Genomic DNA, 17,724 nt, shown 5'->3' on the forward strand with positions numbered 1-17,724 from the left:
CCAGCGGGGGACCCCAGAAGAAGAAGATTGTGGCGGTTCTGTGCAAAACCATTCCACAGAGAAGCCACGTACAGCTATGTTATTTAACCACTTCCCGCCTGGCGTAGATTGATGGTCCGGAAGCGGTTCTGGACGTGATGATGTCCAACAGGATAACATGCCGACATGCGTGCCAAGTTATAGTTAACCATTATTCTACAAAAACTTTATGGGTTGGAGGATCAGCAGATGGCATATAAACAATGGGTCAATAAACTTAATTATATACTTAAGAGAAAAAGTAACGTACAAAGCATAGAGATACACCACAATCGTTTGGTAAAATATGGCCATGGTGGACAGAACCTAGTAAACTTTATGACGGTTTATCTAGTAGAGATGAATAAAGGCAATGCAGATAGTTGGGAGTAAGGAGCTGAGGAAGAAGAAGAAATTCATATAAAAAAGAAAGAAAGATAAACTGAACTTCCATAGTTTGATGACTGATATTAAGGGAGCTTAATTTAATTCTATTAGTCAGCTGTATTTCTGCTCCTATTATATGATAAGTGAATTTGATATGAGAGGTGCGAGGCTTGTTTGGTTTATGTTTTTTGTCTTTTTCTTTCCTTTTTTTTTAAATATATATCTCTATCATTTAATAACTTCAGATATTTAATGAACTTATATATATATATGTTTTTTTTTGTTTGTTTTTTGAATTATACAAAGAAGAAAATTGAAGTGGTTAAAAAATTTTTTTGAATGTTTACAACCACTTTAAGGCTGGGTTCACACTGCTGCGGCTAGGAGACCCGGATGTGATTCGCACCGCACTGCAGTGCAAATCACATGCGATCTCTGTGCGATGCGAGTTCAGCCATACAGATAGTATACAGATAGTATGGCTGAATTCGCATCGCACCCGCTGCAAACTCGCACGGGACCCTTTTTTTGGTCCGCAGCAGAATCGGATCGCATGGGGGTTCACACCATGCGATCCGATTCCTGTCCGAGTTTGCAGATCGCACTGCGATTTGCAAACTGATCTGGGGGTGTCATTAAGGTTTCACTGACACTCCCAGCAGTTCGCATAGGGCAGTGTGAACCCGCCGCGGATTCGCAGCGTTCCCGCATCACTTCAGTGTGAACCCAGCCTAAACAGCAGACCTGCAACATCTGCATATAGGTAAAGAGTGGGAACCCGGCTTCCTCATCAAGCTCTGTGTACAGAAGATTCTGATAAAGGACTGAATACCCAAAAGGTGTGCCAAGTACACATTTAGTGGCTTTCAGTTTAGAATTTCAGGTCTACCACCTTTCCCCATTCAGAAGTCTGAAGCATGTCAATTGCACTGAGCAGGTGGAATGTAGAGCCAGGACGGATCTCCTCTTTCCATCAACTGCATGTCCAGTCTCAGAATCTTAAATCCTGTAGTCCGGCGCATCCATCTTCTCAGTGGGTGTTGCCGCTCCACTGCTGTCATTCGACGAAGCCGTGATGACGTCACTCCCGCGCATGCGCAGTAGACAGTGGTGCCTGTCTTTCAGCAAATATCTCCTAAACCGTGTAGGTTTAGGAGATATTTCTTGGACCTACAGGTAAGCCTTAATCTAGGCTCACCTGTAGGTCAAAGTGTGTTGTAAGGGTTTACAACCACTAATAGAAACTTTCAACCACCGGGTCTTCCTGCAAACATGCCGCCCTTTGTGCAAAGAACCTCAACCTTACCCAAAATAATAAATTAGTAAAAAGCAGGAAAACTGATGTGAGCATACATCGATTACCTTATCTTGGAGGAAAATCAAGACATTCCGGGGGCCACTAATCAGTGCAGAGTCCAAGTACTGACCCAGCTGGCGATCGGTTGTCACATGACCTCCATGTGTGCCGGGCTCGTTGTTCCACAGGGAACTGTCAGATAATGGAGTGAATAAGTAGAATTAGACAAATGGTTTTCATAAAAGCACCAACAAGCTACAAATGCTGTACCAAAAGCACAATTTTTTTTTTTCAAAAAAAATAAATAAATATAAGAATGAGACTTGTCAAGCAAATCCAATTAAGAAAAATGTTGTTATTTGCCCAATTCTGATTAATTCACTTCTCTCTAAAAAGGAAGGAGGCCTTTAAAACATAAAAATCAACCTCTAACAGTCTCTAGGAATATGAAATCAGTCTCTAAAGCATTCCATAGATAAAGCAATCTTCTTTCCTGCAAACAAAATCGTTAGATTTCTTCCCCCCCCCCCCCCCATCAGCACAGTCAATGTTAATGGGGGAATGCATCCCGCATTGCTATTGTGTTGGCGGGGAGCCACAAATTGCGTGCAATAAATCTGACAGGCTGGTTGTACTAAAGTTGATTGATGGATCGACTTCAGTACAACCAGCCTGCCCACAGATCAATTGCATCTCACCTGGTGCCTGCTGAACTGGCCCAGATTCATTTATGGCCGGATTAACAAGCCACCGTTACCTGAAGGCAGTCTACAGCCTGCCATACACAGCCTGAACGAGAGAAAATGACTTGTCTACCCCCCATCCATGCTAAAAAAGGACAAATCTGAAGTGCCAGCTATTGCAGGGCTCGAAAAAAGCCCAGGTGCCAGGTTAACTAGAAATTGCTTCTTGGTGCCGGGGCTTCCATCAGCTGTCCGTACCCGCCTTACACTTGCCATCAGCTCTATAACCAAAAGACGGCTACAGGACAGTCAGAGTTCTGGGAGACCCCCCCCCCCCCCCCCGCTCTATTGATATCCCCCCAGGACCCTGCCTCGAGGGCAAATTCTGTGGATGCCCTGTCCTCTTCGGACACAGCTGATCACATACAGCGGTAAACAGCCAATTACAGGAAAGACGATAACCAGCTATCCGGTGACATTTGCACTGATAATCAGTGCCCCGAGTACCAGCGCAGCCCCATTAGTGCCCATCAGAGCAGCCTCATCACTTCACAACAGAAGTAGAAAACATTTTCAAAATTTTATAACAGAAATTAAAAGGTTTCTTTTCTGTCAATATTTTTGGGCTTTTTTCATTTGTTTAGCAAGAAATAAAAACTCAGTGGTAATTAACCACCAAAAGAAAGCTCTATTTGTGTGAAAAAATTATAACAAGTTCATGTGTGTGCAGTGTAGCATGCGTGCAATTGTCATTCAAAACGCATGACAGCGCTGAACACTGGCCCGGGCGGGGGGGGGAGTGCCCGGTATCGAAGTGGAGAGATATCATTTTTTTTTATTATTATATACATAGACACACAGTCTCAATTTTCTATTTTGGTCAACAGTCAAATTTTACGTTTAACTTTTGTACAACAAGCAGGTGGTGCCAAGAAAACCACCCACAGCTCAAGTCTCAATTTCAGACAATTCAGAATGTGAATGGATGGTTACAGTCTCTAGTAACAAGGCGACAGGCGCCGTATACAGCACAATATTTTACATGGAAGTATAGCTACAGTCAGAGCTGCAGGCTACCAGCAGCACGGCCGCTGGGGGGGTACAGACCCTCTGAAGGCTGAATTCTGATTGTCTTACATGGGGGGGGGGTACAGACCCTCTGAAGGCTGAATTCTGATTGTCTTACATGGGGCTACAGAACATTAATGTGATCTATCAGTTGAAACGCTCATTTACCATCCCTGACATGCAATCTGTGGGGGATTTTTTAGAAGAAAAGTGAAAAACAGAAAACTGGTAGATTTTGTTTTCAAAGCATTCAAGAGGCAGCATCGCCGTCTCCTGCTCAATGTTTTTTTTTTGATCCCGGGGGGATTTTTTCCAATCTTGAACTACCACACCTCAACCACCATGTCCGGCACGTGGCTGTGGTCCAGTCTAAATTGACTTGAAGGGACAAGTTAGATAGGTGGTGCCACCCGTCTTACTTGAAGTAAAAGTGCAATGTTGCAATGCAAAGCATCAGAACAAATGTAAACTTCCCCAGCGGCCATCGCGTCACATTCTGGGGTAGCAGTTGGGGGGGGGATGGTAACAATGTGACTCAACCCGTTCATCACCCCTTCCGCCAGCCACCTGTGTGAACAAACCTAATAAAAAAAAAAAAAAAAAAAAAAAAAAAAAAAAAGGCCCTACATGCATCTCCATCACGCTAAACTTCCCACACTGTACAGATTGCAGAGCCAGTGCGGCAGATGGTCACGGCACATGATCCACTTATTTTCCAGGAACTGCAGCAAATCAAAAAGCCACATCACAAGACTATTACAAAGGCTGTTGTGTCCCGCACTATACAATGGAAAACATTTATAGGATGGAATGTTGGTTTCTGTGCAAATAACCTATGCTTATGTCTTGGCTATACTGCATAATGATACAACACACATTATAAGAGGTCATTTACTAAAGGAAAATCCACTTTGAACTACAAGTGCACTTAGAAGTAAAGTCGCTGTCGATCTGAGGGGGACATGCAAGGAAAACAAAACAGTATTTTAGCTTGCACATGATTGGATGATAAAACCAGCAGAGCTTCCCCTCATTTCAGATCTTCCCCTCAGATTTAATGCGACTGCACTCGCAGTGCAAAGTGGATTTGCCTTTCGTAAAGAACCGCCACAGTGTTTCAGTCTGACTTTAGTGTCTACTCTACACATTGAATAAAATATATTACCGAGTCCGTCTACAACTGACTTTTCTTTTTTGGATGGATTAAAATGGAAGATGAAGCGAATACCAGAGAGGGGAAAACGTATTTGATCCCTTGCCGATTTTGTATGTTTGCCCCACTGAAAAAGAAAACGATTAGTCTATCATTTTAAAGTTTAAGTCCAGACTAATCGGATTGGCTTCAGAAAAGGCAAGTATACCGATTTCTTCTATACAGGGAATAGATAGGTCAGCGCTGATCATGGATGTCTGTAGATGCAGGGATTTTAGTTTTAGGGCGGAATACTACTTTAACCACTTCAGCCCCCAGACCATTTTGCAGCTAAAGGACCAAGCCCCTTTTTGCGAATCTGCACTGCGTCACTTTAACTGACAATTGCGCGGTCGTGCGACGTGGCTCCCAAACAAAATTGGCATCCTTTTTTTCCCCACAAATAGAGCTTTCTTTTGGTGGTATTTGATCACCTCTGCGGTTTTTATTTTTTGCGCTATAAACAAAAATAGAGCAACAATTTTGAAAAAAAAAAAAAAATTGATAAAATTGATATCATTTTTCCTCAGTTTAGGCCGATACGTATTCTTCTACATATTTTTGGTAAAAAAAAAAATTAGAGTATCTCTCTCTCTCAATAAGCGGTTGATTGGTTTGCACAAAAGTTATAGCGTCTACAAAATAGGGATAGTTTTATGGCATTTTTATAAAAAAAATTATTTTTTTTACTAGTAATGGCGGCAATCAGCGATTTTTGTGACCGCGACATTATGGCGGACACGGACAATTTTGATACTTTTTTGGGACACCAGCAGAGAAGTAGATGACAGCACAGCCAGCCAGCTCAACCCCTAATCAAGGATCAGAGCCTCCTGGAGGACCCCTGGCCCAGTCATGCAGAATAGATTTGTACCGGGATTTGGGAACGCTTGATGGCCAGGCTGGGGAGATTACAAGGAACTATATTATCCAGCCTGTCACCCAGCCGGCTGTTGATAGAAGATCACAGGATCTTGCGCAAAAGGCAAAAATCCAGAAACATCCCCAGGACCGATGGTCCCGGCAGAGAGCCTAGGTCCTTCACTAGGCAGAAAAAAAAAACCGAGCTGCAGGAAGCAGGCTGAGGGGTTATTGCCAGAGGGACCGCCCCCTGGGCAGAACTGTACAGTTCTGTTTTTCACATGTATTACATGTTCTACCTAGTCCTCTCCTGAAGGTGGCGTAATAACCCTACGGTCAAGATTAATGGAGTTGTGTCCGTCAATGAGCGAAAGAGAAAAAAAAAAATAGCTTAATACCTTAATTTGTTCTAAGCATTAAAAAGGTAGAAAAAATAAAAAATAAAAACTCTGCTGCACGTTTCCCCTCACTCTCCTTATACTTACCCAAGCCCGATCCTATTCCAGCGACGTGCAAGAGAGCGGTCCTAAGCTGCCCATGTCTGTCAATAGGAGGCAGATATGACAGCTCGGGAGCGAGTCTACACAAGGGTCCCCATGGAAAGCTGCTTCCTATGGGGACACTCACCAGAGAGGAGCCAGTAGCACCCCTAAAGAGGAGGATTGGGGCTGCTCTGTGCACAGAGCAGGTAAGTATACCAGGTTTGTTACTTTAAAAAAGGGAAAAAACCTGAAGGTTTAATGTCGTTTTTAGACCTTCTGCCCAGTGGGGAATTTGTCTTCTGATCCCTGCTGGGGAGGCAGATGGCCGGTCCGCGTCTGCTGTGCTTATGCAGAATGGACACCAACACAGCTTTCCTCTATGGACGGCCACCTGCCACTTAGACCCGGCTGCCACCTGATCTGTCAGACGGATGGCACATGAATCCCCATCTCCATGTTTTTAGCAGATAGAATCGGATGCTGGCAGGTGTCAATGGACAACTGGCTGCTGACACCGACCACTCCATAGAGTAGACTGGAGGGTCTGATTGGGTCTACCTAAAAAAAAAACTCACAAATGGACCCGATCAGTCCGCTAGTGTGAAAGGGGCCTAACTGGCACAACCACCAGGAGAAAAAAAAAAAAAAAAAGACTCAGTTAGACTTACCGGTGACGGTATTTCTAAGAGCCTTTCAGGACAACCCCGGAGAGAGTAGCTCCACCTTGCAATCAGGAAACACATGCCCACTTTAAAAACACCTCCTCCTCCTCCATGGCTTCAGTTATTGTGGCCTTCCGACGCTGGAAAACAAAGCACAGAAAGCACAACACCATGGTAGAACTTAATACATTTACTAAGCATAACCTAGGGAGGGAAGTAACGGTTGTCCTGAAAGGCTCTTAGAAATACCGTCACCGGTAAGTCTAACTGAGTCTTTCTCAAATCGCCTTTCAGGACAACCCCGGAGAGGATAACCGAGAAACTTACCCTAGGGCGGGACTACTGCCTGCAGTACCTTCCTGCCGAAGGCCTGATCTGCTGCAGACAGTAGATCTAACCGGTAATGCCGGAGAAATGTCGAATAACTGGACCAAGTGGCAGCCTTGCAGATTTGTTCAGGCGTGGCACCGGCCCTTTCAGCCCAGGAAACTGCCGTGGATCTAGTAGAGTGGGCAGCAATACCTGAGGGAGGTATTTCTCCTTTTGCTTTATAGGCTTCTGTTATAGCCAACTTAAGCCACCTACCCAGCGTACTTTTAGAAGCTTTCTCCCCCTTGCGTGATCCAGAAAATATCACAAAGAGGGCGTTTGATTTTCTAAATTCTTTAGTAACTTTCAGAAACTGTAAAAGACACCTTCTCACATCCAATGTGTGAAAAACTTCCTCTCCTGCATTTGCTGGGCTTGCAGAGAATGTAGGTAACACTATTTCCTGTGATCGATGGAAAGTTGAGGATACTTTCGGTAGGAATGCTGGATCCGTCCTCAGTACCACCCTGTCCTGATAAATTCTAAGGAAGGGTTCTGTAATAGCTAGAGCTTGGAGCTCGCTGACTCTCCTGGCCGAGGTGATGGCCACCAAAAAGATTGTTTTTAAAACCACCTTCTGTAAAGAAGCTTCTTGTAAGGGTTCAAACGGTGCTCCCGAGAGACCCTGTAAAACTGTAGACAAATCCCAACTGGGAAAGTCTTTAAGGGCTACTGGTCTATTTCGAGCAAGAGCCCTAAAAAATCTAGAAATTAAAGTTTCTTTAGATAAAGTCTTTTCAAAGAAAACTGATAAGGCAGCCACCTGAGTCTTCAGGGTACTGGCTGCGAGACCCTTCTCCATTCCTTCATGGAGAAACTCCAAGACGGACACCGTGCTCTTGACCTTGAGTTCTCTAGAACTGCACCAGGAGTTGAACTTTTTCCAGACCTTCATGTAAATTGCCTGTGTAACTGCCTTCCTACTGGACAGCAGGGTCTTTACTACTTTATCTGAGAGACCTTTAGCCTTTAACAGGTCCTCCTCAGAAACCAGGCGGTTAGCTGCAGGAGTTCCACTTCTGGATGACTTACTGTCCCCTGGGATAACAGATCTTTTCTGAGTGGTAACCTCCATGGGGGCTTCGAGGCTAGGTTTCGAAGACCCGCGAACCAGGGTCTTTTTGGCCAAAAAGGAGTGACTAGTATTAAGTCTGTCCTTTCTTCCCTGAATTTCCTCAGTACTAGTGGAATTAGAGGAAAGGGGGGAAAGGCATAGCACAGCTGGTAATGCCAGGGGTGAGCGAATGCATCCAACCCTATTGCTGCATCTCCTCGGTGAAGAGAAAAGAATCTGTCCACCTTTGAGTTCTGCTGGCTGGCAAAAAGGTCTACCTGAGGAACCCCCCAGGCCTCGGAGATCATCAGGAACACTTCCTGATTCAGACTCCATTCTGCCTCTAGCAATTTGCGCCTGCTTAGGAGGTCCGCAAACAAATTCTGAGAGCCCTTCAGATGCACTGCCGATAGTGAGGCTGTGTTCTGTTCTGCCCAGGCTAACAACAGATTGGCCAGCTCCATCAAGCTCCTGCTTCTGGTTCCCCCTTGCTTCATAATGTAGGTAACCGCTGTTGTGTTGTCTGACAACACCTGAACATGGTGGCCTCTCAAACTCTGCTGAAATGCCACTAAACCCAGAAAGATCGCCTTCAACTCCCTCCAGTTGGATGATCTTTGAGCTTCCTGTTTGGACCAGACCCCCTGAGATGTCTGACCATCCAGATGGGCTCCCCAGCCCCAGGCACTTGCGTCTGTAGTAAGGCGCTTGTCCACAGGAAAGGTCCACACCAGGCCCCTTGAGAGGTTTGCCTGGTCTCTCCACCACCAAAGAGCCCTTTTCGTCTTTGACGAAATTTTTAGCTGTTTTTCCAAAGGATCCTGATGGGACCAGCTTGACAGAACCTCCCTCTGAAGGGGTCTGGAATGGAACCTGGCCCACTGAACAGCCGGGATTGCTGCCGTAAGCAGGCCCAGAACTGCCATAGCCATCCTGACTGAGACTGTCTGGTTGCTCTGTATCCGCTGTACAGCTAGCTGTAACTTTTCCTGTTTTTCCAACGGCAGGAAAACTTTCTGGAGAATCGAATTTAATGTATACCCCAGAAATTTCATTTCCTGTGAGGGGGTCAGGATTGACTTCTCTAGGTTTAGAAGCCATCCCAGGCCCTCGAGGTGAGACTGGGCCCTCTGGAGATTGACTAGGACCTGCTCCCTGGAGTCTGCAAAAAACAAAAGGTCGTCCAGATAAGGAACAACTGGAATCCCCTTCAATTTCAGGGGTTCCAAAGCCTCTGCCATAATCTTCGTAAAGACCCTGGGAGAGGACGAGAGTCCGAACGGCAGAGCCCTGAATTGGAGGTGCCATACCGAACTCCCTACCTTCAATGCCAGGCGCAGGAACTGCTGCGATGCCTGATGAATTGGTATATGAAGGTAGGCATCCCTTAGGTCCAGGGATGCCATGAAGCATTCTGGGGTCAACAGCTTTGTGATGGAGAAAATTGTATCCATCCTGAAATGTTTGTACCGAATGAACCTGTTCAGGAATTTCAGATTCAGGATTAGACGGTACTTCCCTGAGGGTTTTTTCACCAGAAAAATATGTGAATAAAAACCCCCGCCCTGCTGGCTTACTGGGACTTGAATCAGAACCTCTTGCTGTATCAGCTCCTGTAACAACAGCTTCATTGCAGAGGCCTTCTCCTGATCCCTTGGCAATGTTGTCACATAAAACCTGCTCGGGGGTGGTTCTGAAAACTCCAACCTGTACCCCTGATCGACAACGCTCTTCACGAACAGATTTGGAGACAGCCTGTCCCATTGTTCGCGAAAAGCTGACAGTCTCCCCCCCACTGGGGAGATATTGTCACTTGTTCTTAGGGGACTGCTCTGGGGGAGATCTAAAGAGGACTCCACCCCTGCCTTTGCCCTTCTGTGAACCCCATCTGCTCTTGTGCTCCTGGTCTTTTTTATGGGACTGCTGAAAAGCACGAAAATTCTTTTTGGCAATCTGCTTTTTCTTAGCTGGAAAAGCCTTCTTTTTATCGGCTGTTCTATCCAGCACAGACTCTAAATCAGGACCAAAGAGCAAGTCACCCGAGAAGGGAAGACCACACAGCTTGACCTTAGAGGCAGTGTCCCCAGACCATGTTTTCAGCCAAACTGCTCTCCTGGCTGAATTTACAAGAGCCGAAGACCTAGCGGCCAGTTTAACTGATTCTGCTGATGCATCCGCCATGTATTTGACTGCATTCAGGATCAGTGGAAAGGACTCTAAGAGATCCTTGCGGGGTGTCCCCGCCTCAATATGGCTCTTCAGCTTCTCTACCCAACATTCCAGATTCCTGGCCACCACCGTAGCTGCCATTGCTGGTTTTAGACTGACTGACGCGGCATCCCAAGCTTTTTTAAGGATGGAGTCAGCTTTTTTGTCCATTGGGTCTTTAAGGATCCCCATATCTTCAAAGGCTAGATCCGTTCGTCTGGATACCTGCGAGAAAGCTGCATCGACTCTAGGTTTCTTATTCCAAACCTCTGAGTCCTTATCTTCGAAGGGAAACCTTCTTTTGAGAGCTTTAGAGAAGAAAGGGGCTTTTTCTGGGTCCTTCCACTCCTTTCTCACTGAGTCTGAGAGGACCCTGTGGACAGGAAAAACTCGCCGTTTTGTTTCGTCCAACCCCTGGTACATTTTGTCATGAACTGACAGTTGTACTCTTTCTTCCTGAATTTCTAGAGTAGTGTAGATTGCTTTTAAAATATCATCTACTTCCTCTAGTGATAGCTTGAATTTGGAGCCCCTGCTATCTTCTTCCTCTTCCTCCTCCTCAGAATCCCTGAAGGAGATGAGAGTACTACCCCCTTCGTCTCCAGACTCTTCAGTTTCCACCTGTCTGGATGACGACGCCCTGGGGCTGGGCGGTAAGTTCTGAGGCTCGGTCTGTGCGGGAGGGTTTTGTACCAGGATGGACCTGACTGAACTCAAGGAGTTTGTCAGCTCTTTAACCGAAGAAAACAAATCCTTATATTGTTGAGATGTTTCCTCTTCCACCAATTCTCTGATACAATTTCTGCACATTGCCTTCTGCCATGAATCTCTGAGGGGGGTTTTGCAGGAAGGACATTTTCTCTGACCTGGTCTAGCTTTTCCTAGTGATTTTTCCTGAAACGACATACAGGTTTAATTCACTAAAAGCTCTCAACAACCAGTTGCTTAACACCAAGCCAGTGCAGAGACCCACCACCAAACAGACCTACTAGTGAGACCCCAGAACTAGGCTGCAAAAGGTCAGAGCGAAGTCCACCTCTGACCTGCAGCGACAGGCCCCCAAGAGGGGGGAACAAACAAACAAAGACATACCCACAGTAAAGCAGAGGGTGCCAGTGCACCTTACGTACCTGGGCTGGACCGGTGCTGGGGGCGCCTGTCTCCGCCATAGCTGGCTTGCACTCTTCCATCGTTTGAGTGAGGCAGCTATTTTACAAACAGCTCTCATTTTAAATTTTCCCGGCCGCCGCGTCATCAAGGCCGGCCGGAAGCGGAAGCACACGGTCACCTGACCCGCCCCATGACCCCTGCGTTCCAGGCGCTGAACCACGGCGCCACGCCCCCTCAGAGCGCCCGCGCGTCACCGTGAACGACGCCGTCGCCGCCCGGGACCCGGCGCCGAAAACGGAGCCATGCCGCTGACCTGCAGCGGCCTCCGCCAGCAACAGAGCCCTCCCTGCGCTAACAAGCGGACACCGGGCACCCGACGCCGGCACTCCGAGGGTCCTTACTCCCGTGAGATGACGGGACCAGGAGCTCCAGGAGTCCTCTCCCCGTGGAGATGCTGCTGGGGGTCAAAGAGAAACAACCTGCAACAAAAGGTAAGCCTTACTCCCCTGCAGAGAGTGTAGCTCTCCCTGGTTCAGGCACATGCTTCCTCCAAGGAGGAAACACAATAACTGAAGCCATGGAGGAGGAGGAGGTGTTTTTAAAGTGGGCATGTGTTTCCTGATTGCAAGGTGGAGCTACTCTCTCCGGGGTTGTCCTGAAAGGCGATTTGAGAAAGAAAGAAAGAAAACCAATGCAGCTACCACACACAAGTACAGTACTGGCGAGCTGCAATATTTGACATGTTACATGACCCATGTTGTGTGTTTAGATACTCTTCAAAATGTGATGATCACAATCTGCCCACGTGATCAAATTCAGCCTTTACATTTCTGTACATTCCCAGTACACAGTCCCACTCTGCGCTGATCTGGTGTGGATTAGAAGAAAGCGGACATATCGAGAACCTTTTTATGTTTTTTCCTCCGGCTTACACATAAAAGAAAACTGGAGATGCAAATCTCAGACTTTACTACATTTTGGCCAATTGCAAAAGAAGACCTGTGAGATTGGCGCATGCTGAGAGAAGAGATCTGCATGACGGATCTGAGCAGTCTCGTCTTGTATGTAGAGCGGAGCGGATTTACTGAAGTTGGAGAACGTACAATCACAATTGGGAACCAATCAGCTTCCAGTTTTTTTTTGTTTTGTTTTTTTGTCAAAGCTGAAGTTACAAGCCGATTGGCTACCATGCACAGCACACCAGATTTTTCACTGTCTAGATTCAGTAAATGAACCCCTAGGACCGGTATGCCAAGTTATCTTGGCTTGTAGTTGCCCAATTTCTGCCCTCCGAGTTTTCCACGTTTCTGTAATCGGGTTGGTGGTCACATTAGACCTTTCCAGTCACTGCGCTCAGATCATGTACTGGTTCCAGGAAGCTAGATGGAAACAGGAACTCATGACCCGTCTATTCTCCAGCAGTCTACAGCCCTGCATTGCATCACACACCAGCATTGGGCAAACAGACAAGCTTCAGCTTTGGAGGACGGCAACATTTATAAAAGCCCACCTAAAGGGGCAAACCCTGACCCACCACTGGAAGGGCCTTCGAGGACATGGACGGTACAATGTATGCTACATGGATATAGAACGCTCTGCTGTAGCCAATAGCACCTTCCTGACTACTGCCAGCAAGAGAAGAGCTCATCGTCCTGCAATTAGTTCAGTTTATAAACACTTTTGCTGTGAGAGCGGGTACAATATATACTATTTTAGATAAGTATTGGCAAAGTTTTTCCTGCCAAACGATTTGCAATTCTATAAGCCAGAAGGGCCCCCAACCTGCTGATTGCACAATAAGTGAGCAGCATATTCCGAAAGCTCTGCCCTCTCCTCCTGTCAGCGGGTTTCCTGTTTACATGTGTGCACTACAGAACAGCTCAACCGGCTTCTAGTACCGCCCCTCTCCCCCACTTTAAAGAAGAAGAACTATCAGCAAAGTTTTTCTACCCTTGTGGTCTCTCCCACAGGACCAAATAATGCAAGGATCAGTCGCTCCCATCGTGATCCATACTGTATTATACTATAAAAGCACCCCCCCCCCCAGATCGCACTGCGATGCCACTGAAGGCCAAAGCCCAATTCATGGGAGTTTCCACTATGGGGGTTACAGCACATCGCCGGCTCCAGCAATCTTTTTATTCTGTATTCTCTTTCCTGCAGATATGGGGAGAAAGACAAACAGTAGTAGCCGCCATCTTGTGCTGGGAATGACAGCCCACCAGAGGTAAACATCGTCATTCAAAAAAACAAAACAAATAAAAAAAAACTATCAACCAGAAAAGCGGCGTGTGTGCGCTGTAATATTTTGTTCTGTAGTACAGTCTTATGGCTGCACCAACTTCAATGCATCTTTTAGACCCCTTTCACACTGAGGCGTTTTTCAGGCACTTTAACGTTAAAAAAAGCGCCTGTAAAGCGCTTGAAAGAATCCACAACTGCAATCCCCAATGTAAAAGCCCCGAGTGCTTTCACACTGAGGCGCTGCGCTGGCAGGGCGTCAAAAAAACTCCTGTGAGCAGCTTCTCTGCAGCGCTTTTGGAGCGGTGAATACACCACGGCTCCTAAAGCGCCCCTTCCCACTGAAGTCAATGGGTAGCGCCTGCAAAACGCCTGAAAAGCGCTTCTGGCAGCAGCATTTTGTGGGCGCTTTTAACCCTCTATTTGGCCACTAGCAGGGGTTAAAAGTGCCCCAATACCGCTCTAAAAATGCTGGTAAAGTGCTGCTAGTTTAAAGCGGTTATAAACCCTTACAAACCACTTTGACCTACAGGTAAGCCTAGATTAAGGCTTACCTGTAGGTCCAAGAAATATCTCCTAAACCTACACGGTTCAGGAGATATTTGCCCGAAGACAGGCACTGCTATCTACGGCACATGCACAGGAGTGACGTCATCGCGGCTTCGTCGAATGACAGCAGTGGAGCGGCAAGACCCACCGAGAAGATGGATGCGGCGGACTACAGGGGACAGCGGTGACTTCGCTGGCTCCTGTGTCAGGTAAGTGACACGTAATGGACTACTATGTGATGCGATGCGATGCACAGTAGTCCATTATGCTTTACCTTTCCAGGGAACCAAAGAGGAAGTAACACCCATCAGGGTTTACTTCCTCTTTAAGCGGCGCTTTACAAGCATTTTTCGGGAGCTGACATTGTGAAAGGGCTCTTAAAGCACTCGGGGCTTTCCCATTGGGATTGCAGTTGTGGCTTCTTTCAAGCGCTTTACAGGCGCCTTTTTATTTTATTTTATTAATGCTAACACGCCTGAAAAAATCCCCAGTGTGAAAGGGGTCTTAGGGTTTGCCCCCCTCCCAAATATCTTGTTTAACCTGCAGGGAGCGCACAAATCTCTGACCAGGTCTATTGGTCATGTGATTCTCTGCCAATTAGGTAAATCCTGATACTCATCAAATTAAAGAAAAAAAATAATAATTATAACCTGTGTGTGTGTTTATATATATATATATACACACACACACACACACACACACACACACACACACACTTTTTTTCCTTTTTTTTTTATATGCACCCAGCAATAAATCATTTTCGGACAGCAGCCAGTGCAATACTACTGGGTGACATCACAGGGTGAATAATGACGTCATGTGCATTACTGATGTCACATGACTCCCCCATTCTATGACATGAAGCAGTGATGTGCACAGAGATGAGGACTCCCCTCCCCCACCACACACATCTCTCCCCCAATGTCAGCCCGGCCTGGAGGATCTCTGCCGGCGGTTCTCACCTCTCGCTGGACCACAGCAGGACGGGCACTTGCTGGGAGGAAGTCACCCGCCATGGCAGCCCCACCACCAGCAGCAGAGCGGAGATCTGCAACACAACCCGACCGGCCGCCATCTTCCTGCTTCTGACACTCACAGCTCTATCATGTGACCAGCGGCGATCAGGTGACATCGGCCGCGCCCATTGGAAGCAGACGCTGTCAATCACAAGGGTTTGGGAGCGGCGCGGAGGACCTGATTGGCTGTTGAAATCTGTGCCTCGCCTTTTCCAACTGTACAATACGCATGCGCTCTGCAAAGGTTTCCGCTCTATGCAAATTAACCATTTAAAACCGATGAGGGGGAAATAGAGCCGCGCGGTCCTCTCACCCCCAATAATCTCCGTTATCTGAGAGCACCGAGGATCCTATTGGTTGTCACACAGCGACCAGGAGCTGAGAATCTCCCACAACATCCGCCTGGATCCCATTCATTAATCCAACCCATATACTATGACATCAACCTAAACACCTTTAACCACTTCAGCCCCAGAAGGATTTACCCCCCCTTCCTGATCACAGCACTTTTTGGGATTCGGCACTGCGTAACTAACAATTGCGCGGTCGTGCGACATTGTACCCAAACAAAATTGACGTCCTTTTATTCCCACAAATAGAGATTTCATTTGGTGGTATTTGATCACCTCTGCAATTTTTATTTTTTGCGCTATAAACAAAAATAGAGCGACAATTTTGAAAAAAAAGCGCATTATTTTTTACTTTTTGTTATAATAAATATCCCCCAAAAATATATAAAAAAACATTTTTTTCCCTCAGTTTAGGCCGATACGTATTCTTCTACATATTTTTGGTAAAAAAAAAAAATCGCAATAAGCGATTATTAATTGGTTTGCGCAAAAGTTATAGCGTTTACAAAATAGGGGATAGTTTTATGGCATTTTTATTAATAATTTATTTTTTTTACTAGTAATGGCGGCGATCGTAATGGAGGCAGGAGGAAAAACAGGACATGGAGTTATCACCAGAGTCCAAAGTTCTGTCAACCAAAGTACTGCGAATGCAGTTAGAAGCTAAGAACACCCTCAGAAGTTTAGCAATGTCACGCATTCCCTTACCACCCTCGAGAGGTTCCATAAACTTAACCACCCGCTTCACTCTGTCCATTTTGGAGCCCCAGATGAAGTGAAACACCGCCCTGGTGATGGCCTTGCAGTTAACCCGACGGGGTTGATTTTTTTTTATTGAAAAGCCTGTGGCGTGCAAAACAACCAAAAACTTCCACCTGGTGCCAAAAAAAGCGCACCCACATCAAGAGTGAACACAAAAACGTGCAACGGGTGTCCTACTGTCCTCCACGAGGAAGGACCTTACCCTGATCCCCCGGGGCGTGAGGCTCCAGACAGGGACCGAGGTACCAATACATGGCCCATCTGACCGAAACCAGACGACCGCCTTTCTCCGGAAGGTCTGCCGAAACAGACCCACCCAGGTACTTGGGTAGGGGCTCCCCCGAAGGAAGACCCCCCAAAGAGAGGGCAAACCAAGCCAGAAGGCCTATGTCCACCCTCCCACAAGACTTTCAGGGTTGGCCCGAGGACCGACACCCTACTCATCAAACCCCGTCCATTCATTTTTAATATTCAGAGCAAACTCACCTATCCATCCATGTCTCCGATTTATTATGCTGAGAAATCACCCCTAACATTTCTGCTGGCCATCTCAAGTAAGAACAGATGATTCTTGTAGCAATTATTTCCTGGAATCCATCTGTCCTTAGCACAAGCTTCCAGGCAGGATTGTGTTCTTAGCAGAGAAAACTCTTCCTCCCCTCCTGAAGACTCCTGGTTTGTGTGGCATTATTTGCCTAGGCATGGAAACCAGAAAGTAATTGAAGAATTTTTATTTTTTTGTTAAATCAAAACAAGTAAATGTGATATAATTTAATACTTACTAATGCTAGCAGCATGAGGACTAAAAATAGTCAATGTTGACTGAGAGGGTGATGTTCCACTTTAAACCCAGATCCTCCCCTATATTCTTTTGTTTTGACTGTCATCCCCATTTCTACTGTGTATTCGTTACATTATTTTTCAGAAATAAACAGGTTTTAAAATCTTGCATGGATTTCATCTCCATTTGATTCTTTGTCACTTCCTGGATCTGCTCTCCCCAATCTTGTTGTCTTTGTCCTTTTCTCATTTGGTCACGAGTTCGGTAGCAGCAGTCCAGCGGGACTTCGTTATTAACTTTGGCTCCTTGGTTTCACTTTTTTGCACTTGGTTCTCTGTTTGAATTTTCATCTAAAAATTGGTAAACTGCAATATAATAAAATGATCGCTCTGGTTTAATACAACTTTAATATTAGTGAGTATGACAACAGAAGGCTCCATCTTCCAAATAGTAACCAGTCAGAGCTGACCCCCCCTCCCCCCCAAAACTGAAAAAAATATACTCCCCTTGTAATCTTTCTTTCCTGGCACCAATCCATGGCAGCATACATGTGGTATGCAAACGCACATATGCAGTTGTATAGTGCATCACATGTGGATTTGCATACTCTATGGACGGCACAGTGGTGTATTGG

General features: G+C 46.2%; 1 protein-coding gene across 1 annotated transcript in view; it reads right to left on the reverse strand.

The window, feature by feature from the left end:
* The window catches only part of ATP6AP1 (ATPase H+ transporting accessory protein 1), a 33,727-nt gene extending 18,419 nt beyond the window's left edge, over positions 1-15,308 (reverse strand). Inside the window, exons 1-2 of the mRNA XM_077463275.1 lie at positions 15,144-15,308; positions 1,768-1,894 (exon numbers count right to left, since the gene is read on the reverse strand). Of these exons, the coding sequence (XP_077319401.1) occupies positions 1,768-1,894; positions 15,144-15,256 (240 nt within the window). The 5' untranslated portion in view covers positions 15,257-15,308. The remainder of the gene's footprint in view (positions 1-1,767; positions 1,895-15,143) is intronic.
* Positions 15,309-17,724: the final 2,416 nt, after the last annotated feature.

The sequence above is a fragment of the Lithobates pipiens genome, unplaced genomic scaffold (genome assembly GCF_037356315.1).
Source record: "Lithobates pipiens isolate NorthernLeopardFrog02 unplaced genomic scaffold, aLitPip1_a1.2 Scaffold_3, whole genome shotgun sequence".
Taxonomy (NCBI): Eukaryota; Metazoa; Chordata; class Amphibia; order Anura; family Ranidae; genus Lithobates; species Lithobates pipiens.